This window comes from Ceratosolen solmsi, unplaced genomic scaffold, assembly GCF_000503995.2.
Source record: "Ceratosolen solmsi marchali unplaced genomic scaffold, CerSol_1.0 scaffold10, whole genome shotgun sequence".
NCBI lineage: Eukaryota > Metazoa > Arthropoda > Insecta > Hymenoptera > Agaonidae > Ceratosolen > Ceratosolen solmsi.
In genome coordinates this window covers 7,217,592-7,224,504 of record NW_011948412.1, presented here as the reverse complement: position 1 = coordinate 7,224,504, position 6,913 = coordinate 7,217,592, and the positions used below count along the sequence as shown (strand labels likewise).

The 6,913-nt window shown below is 29.1% G+C and overlaps 1 protein-coding gene across 2 annotated transcripts in view; it reads right to left on the bottom strand.

Moving 5' to 3' along the window:
* Window positions 1-4,737, bottom strand: part of LOC105368721 (uncharacterized) — a 16,035-nt gene extending 11,298 nt beyond the window's left edge. For both annotated transcript variants that reach the window (XM_011507804.1, XM_011507813.1), the window contains exon 1: window positions 4,644-4,737. In XM_011507804.1, coding sequence (XP_011506106.1) covers window positions 4,644-4,647 — 4 coding nt within the window. In that variant the 5' untranslated portion in view covers window positions 4,648-4,737. The remainder of the gene's footprint in view (window positions 1-4,643) is intronic.
* Window positions 4,738-6,913: the final 2,176 nt, after the last annotated feature.

The following is a 6,913-nucleotide window of genomic DNA, read 5'->3' as shown; positions in this document are numbered from 1 at the left end:
TTATTCTTTCAATAATAAAAAACACAACAAAACAAAACAAAAGAAGAAGAAAAAACAACAAAAACAACAAAAAAACCTATCGCAGCATCCACTGTTACGGTCCATGAAGTTTGCGCATTTCGCAATAAGCCCCGTAACACCTTCAATTGAAGGGTGCCGATGATAACGCGATAGCACATGGATGCGCACAGCGATTATCTTATGAATCAGTCATAAGGGCTAATTCCCGCCATCTTTCAATTGTCGGCATTCAGTGCGTCGTTTCTCGCTTCGACAATGTGCGCTCTTTATCCGCATGCGAGACGCGGCCGTACAAGCAAGCTGCTTTTATGAATAGCCAAGACGAGGAGTCGTTCATTACTTTTTTTCTACTTTTCTTTTCTTTTCTTTTCTTTTTTGCCTTAGCTTTATTACATTCATCATAAGCTGTGCATGCATTGTTGGTAAAGGAGATGCGCAGGAGGCGATGAATAATGGCTTAATTAGTTGCGAACGAATAAATATCCCTTCTCTTCTCGGCCATATTTAACTCACGATCTCTCAATGCCCAATGATGCTTAATTCAATGACTTTTACAAGCGTTCGATAGCTTCTCCATCGTCGCCAATGCGAAAAAATACTTTCAATATTCCTACTAAAGCGCGCAGAATTGAAAATCATCAAACAATAGTTTGATATTAATCGATTAATAATTACAAATTCATTTCAGATTAATTGCTCATTAATTTTATGCATTTACTTGATAAATAAATCTCGCGTAGATTAAGCAACGTAGCTTTATTGCTTTTACTCAAGTTTATTCGTGTATTATTATACGAATTACCTATGACATTATTGTAATTTTACGTTAATTTTCTTTTATTTACAATCGTACGACGCACTCTTCCCGTTGCTCAATATTTCTTTCGACTTAGTTAATTGGCTACTTTATACTTAAAATTTATTGTAAATAAAGCTGTGCTGTCACTTGTTCAACCATGCGATCCTTATGAACATTATGAAAAATTAATTGAGAGCTCGATTAATAATATAAACAATGCATTCGAATTTATATTTCCATGATCAATTGACTTTAAGCAAATAATATTTCATCATAATTTTATATGATATTTATGTTTTTAGATGAGTGTTTGTAAGGAAAATTTGTTAACCAAGTCAAGTCAATGTAATAAGGATAAAGAAAAATATTTTTCTTCCAAGACAATAATATGATTTAAGAAATTGATCGTCGAGGATGAGTGCTTGATATATTATTTTATAATACATATAATTTAATTGTTATATCCGATGCTTATGTGTGTCACATCAAAATTACCATCGTATTAAATAATAAGTACGCATTCGGTATTTTTTTCTATTGGAAATTTTCTAATTCATAATAATCGAATAAACATATATTATGTAAATTAATAAATTAATGACGAATCCGTTTGACATACACCGATGAGTGGCGATAAATGCAATAAATGTCGTATAATATATAAAAAATATATAAAAAGTATAATATATAAAATGTAAAATCAGCACTCATACGTAAACACAACAAAACAATAACAAAAACAAAAACAAAAACAAAAACAAAAACAAAAGCAATACAAAAACAAAACAACAACAACAACAACAACAACAACAACAACAACAACAACAACAACAACAACAACAACAACAACAACAACAACAACAACAACAACAACAACAACAACAACAACAACAACAACAAAAAGAACTAGAAAAAGTATTTTATCAAGATATTTTCATTTTTATAAAGATAGACAATTCAACTTATTTACATGCATTTAAATAAATGAAAGTAATTATGCATTAACATCAGTTATTAGTTTTCAGGCTATATTTAATATATTAATTGTTTATATTATGTTCACAAGTATCACAATAATGTGTAGTGTATTAAGAATTTCCATGCTCTCTTGAATAATTTCATTTTCATCTTACGAATGGAAAACGATATAACGCGACAACTAATATTTGCATACAAATTTTGAATTTTGAATCCACTAACATATACGTTTACTATCTTAATTATATTAAATACATCTGTTATATTAATAAAAAATAATAATATAAATATTGCACAATAATATAAATTTGCACAATAGTCGTACATTCTTAGCACATTAATTCATTATGTACAGATTATGGCTTATGCGATCGACTAAGTCAGAAGCTCATCATTTTAAATTACACAATAAGTTAATATCATTATATTAATTCTTATATTAAATGAGATGATTATCTCTATAATTAATTATTGTATCCCTAATCAAATTAATCGCATAAGGTGTTGATACGTTTAGTCGGCATTTTCACTGTTTTACTCTGTCAAACGTGTGCGTTTAATATTGTTTTTCTTCCCTCTTTTTTTTTTTTTTTTTTTTTTTTTTTTTTTTTTTTCCCCATTTCGTACGAATGACGTAGTGCGATTATTTCAATACATACAAATATATCCGCTATCGATCTATAGAGTTAAATTGGAATTAACAGTTTTTTTTCTTTTATTCTGATAAACAATTTTTATTTAGAATTTTTCATTTTATCTTTTCATATTGGCTTATTTTTAGACAATTTTTATTATTAGATTTTTTTTTTTTTTTTTTTTTTTTTTTTTTAAGTTAAGAAGTTTTAAAGATTAAGTTTTCTAATAATTGAAATATCATTATAAAATATTATTAATCGTTATCTTCGATCATCATATTACACTTCAAATAACAAATTACTACAACACTTACAAGCTTATTTGTAAATTTTCATTAATCATAGTTTAACATGCATTAAAATTTCTTATTTAAATACTTGATACTTTATATCGTTTATTAGAATTTTTAAAGTTAAAATTTACTTTTCTTACGTATTCTTCCATTTTTTTATTTTTTTTTTTTTTTTTTTTTTTTTTTTTTTTTAAGTTAAGAAGTTTTAAAGATTAAGTTTTCTAATAATTGAAATATCATTATAAAATATTATTAATCGTTATCTTCGATCATCATATTACACTTCAAATAACAAATTACTACAACACTTACAAGCTTATTTGTAAATTTTCATTAATCATAGTTTAACATGCATTAAAATTTCTTATTTAAATACTTGATACTTTATATCGTTTATTAGAATTTTTAAAGTTAAAATTTACTTTTCTTACGTATTCTTCCAGAATCAACTGTTTTTTTTTTTTTTTTTTTTTTGTACTTATCAAGATTTTTGTAAAAACATATCCAGTACTTTTATTATAGAAAATCTTTCAATTATTTGTACTAAAAACGATATAATTTTTTTTATAATAAATTCGTCGTGTAAATGAAACATATATATTTATTATATAAACTTCATTTATTATATTTGCATTCAATCGTATATTTAATATAGATAAATCTTATTATTCATTAAATTTATTATTTATTCGAAATATTTTTTCTCATCTTCTTTACAGCACGTGGTCTTGTATGGAGAACAATTGATTATTTATGAATCAAATAACATTGACCTGTTTAAATATATTATAGAAAATTATCATTGCTGCATGCATTTATTGCATATTCTTACTTATAACATAGTAATATTAAACTAAAATTTTTATCAACATTAGCTTACGATATTTAGTTATTTCATTTCAATTATTCGACTTCTAATTTTAAGATATTTTTTAGATAAATAAATAGATTTAAAGAATATATCATAATGAAGTACAAATATTTATAAAGACAAAATATATTGTTGAAATTTATTTGTCTAAAATATAGGAAATGACAATTAACATCCAAAAGAAAATAATCGAATAGATAAGATGTGTATTTAAAACTCAATTTCTTTTGTAAAAAACAATTTTTGCATGATAAAAATAAAATCCGAAGAACAGCTATTATCGAGCGAATAGACTTTTTTGCCGTACATTATTATATTTGCCAAGAGAAACATCCTTCAAAAGTAAAATAATATATTTTTTTTAAATAGAAATTTGAAGGTAATGAGCGGAAGAAAAAAAATTTCCTTGTTAAAAAACTTTTGCCGAGGATTATAGAAAAATTGAACAAATGCGTGAGAAATGTATGGGTATTTATTAATGCCAAGAATAAATTTATTACAACTCCCACCAATTACAAGAGACATTAGACAAATTGTTTTTCATGATTTTCCCGTAATTCTATGATATTAATACCCAAATAGCCTAAAAGAATAAACTATTCCAACAAAGTTAGCTGGGAAGATGCTGGTGATCGAGAAAAACTTTAATACGAAACGGCATTTGTAAACAAACGATATGTATGAATACGAAGATCGTCGACATCCACGGAATTCCGCTCGGTAAGTTTCGATGGAAGGTGAACTCGCTTCCTCCTTTCAATGTACGCACGCACGCACGCACGCACGCACGCACGCACGCACGCACGCACGCACTCATACACACACGCGCGCGCGCGCGCGCACGCACGCACTCACTCTCTCTCTCTCACTCTCCCTATGTGTGATTTCATCGCGTACGGAAGCACGCGATCTCGATCACGATCCATGATCTATCTCGCTGGATAAAGAAGATTAACACGCTCCATCCACCATTTGCCGCTATACGGGAAACAAGGAAGCAGAACCGCTGAAGGAGGCCCCCATTATTACGGTAATGCATTACTCACTCATAATTGCGCTCCTGGCTGTTGATACCTAGTACGAGAACCTCACGAGACGCCGTCCGCTACTCGACTGACTCCTGCCTTAACGACGCGCGCCCTCGCCTTCTACTTTTACTCCGTAGCGCTCTATACTTCCACCCACCTCCCTCCCCACCATCCCGATCCCTCCCGATCCCTCCCGATCCCTCCCGATCCCTCCCGACCCCTCCCGACCCTCCCGACCCCACCTAACCGCCGTCTTTGAACTGCCCTCTCCTCCCAGCGCCGTCGCCACACACCCCACACCCTGTCGCCTTCTCCACCTCAGCCCCGTGCCCATCGTCAAGACCGAACCACCCGCTATAGTCGGTGCGCGCTTTCTTTTACCGTCGTGAACGATGTGTTTTCGGCTAGGACCGATCCAGGCTCTCTCAGCGATTTTCACGATGGCAATTGTGCGCTGTCTCGCTTTCCTCGTAAAATTCACGTGAGCCGGCGAGTCATCGCCCAGCACTTTGACACGTCCTAGTTGGTCGTTCGGTTCCTCCGGCTTTTAACTACGACCGATCGGCCCGTGCAATCTAACGGCCGATAACGAACTTTTACCACATGCTTTTCCGCGAGACGAGACTATTCCGCAACAGTCACGGCTTTTCTACGAATTCACCTCGGCCTGTTACTTATTTCATCGAAACAATTTCTTTTAACAAGCTTATTTAGGTTTATCAGAGTACGATTATTTTCTTAAGCTTTAACTTTGCTCTCTAACTACGAACATTCGCCTTAAAATGTACTTTACCGGCCGTCTGCCGAAATAATTCTACAACTCGAAACTTCCGTTATTCTGTATTAAAATCCTAAACAATATAATAATAAAAAAATGTCCTACATTATTATAATATGGAATGTGCCTTGGTAGACATATTATTAACGCTATACAGATGAGATTTAATTAATTAATTAATGGCATAATCTTTAACAGCTTATTCAAATTATTATTATATCAAGATTAAAAATTTTGTTTGAAACTTGTTTAAAAAGAAAAAAAAAGTGAAAAAAAAATCTTTTGTATTACATTCCTTCCATGCTTAATCGTGAATCACCGAAGTATGAATAAATCTTTTTTTCAACTAATTATTTTTATCAGTTCTTTCTTTTCCTTTTTTTTTTTTTTTTTTTATTACTCCAGTATAACAATTATAACTAGTAAAGATTAATAAATTAAACAGGAAGCTGGACATTGCTTATATTTTATTAAGAAATCCATAATAATGATTGTAGAAAATATTTTCCAATTATATGATAATTCTCGTAATATAACAATTTATTTGGATCTACATCATTAACGAACATATATTTAGAAAAATTTCGTTAAAATGCTTGATCAATGATTCAATTTATGCGCTCATTTTAACCTTAATTTCTTTCTATTACTTCACCATTTTTTTCTAAATTTTTTTTTTCACGCTTATTATAGTGACTCAGTAGGCGCAAAAAATAAACTCCGTTATATTTTCATCTAATTATACAAAGCTATAAGATATTTTGTTTTTTTTTTTAAATATTTATATTTAAAATAAATAAATATATATATATATATATATATACATATTTTTTTTTATTTTTATTTTTAATTATTGTAATACATTATTATTTTCTAATTATTCGCATGTATAATGTAGTTTTCGGAAAAAATTTAAAAGATCGCTTATATTCCATTACTTAATTTAAGCAATTTTTCATTTATTTTCATTGATATTATAAAATAAATTATAATATAAATGTTGCCACGTGCAGGAAAAAAATATTAATGAGTAAATTTATAATGTGAACTGGAGCGTTTTCTGTAATTAAAAATCCCAACGTAATCTCAATTTGACAAAAGTATAATTATTTCTTGGTTAAAAAAAAAAAGAAAAAAAAAATATCAACAAACTTAAATAAAGGCAATTTGTTAAAGGTTTTTGTTTTATTGTAAAGTACCGAAGATTTACATGCAATTCTAATTATAATCATGATTATAAAATAAAAAGAAAAACACAATATACGTAAAAACAATATGTATTATTAATAATATTAAGAAATTTTTATTACAAATATAGTTTTATTTTATTTCATCATTTTTTCTTATATATATATATATAAGCATATATCTTCTGGAGTTTTATTTATTAAAATTTACTGGCTTTGCAAGTAAAAGACAAAAGATATTTAATGCACATCTTTCAAAACTATAATCATGCATGATTGAAAAATTCGCTTTAACAAGAGATAAAATAAAATAGCGATTAATG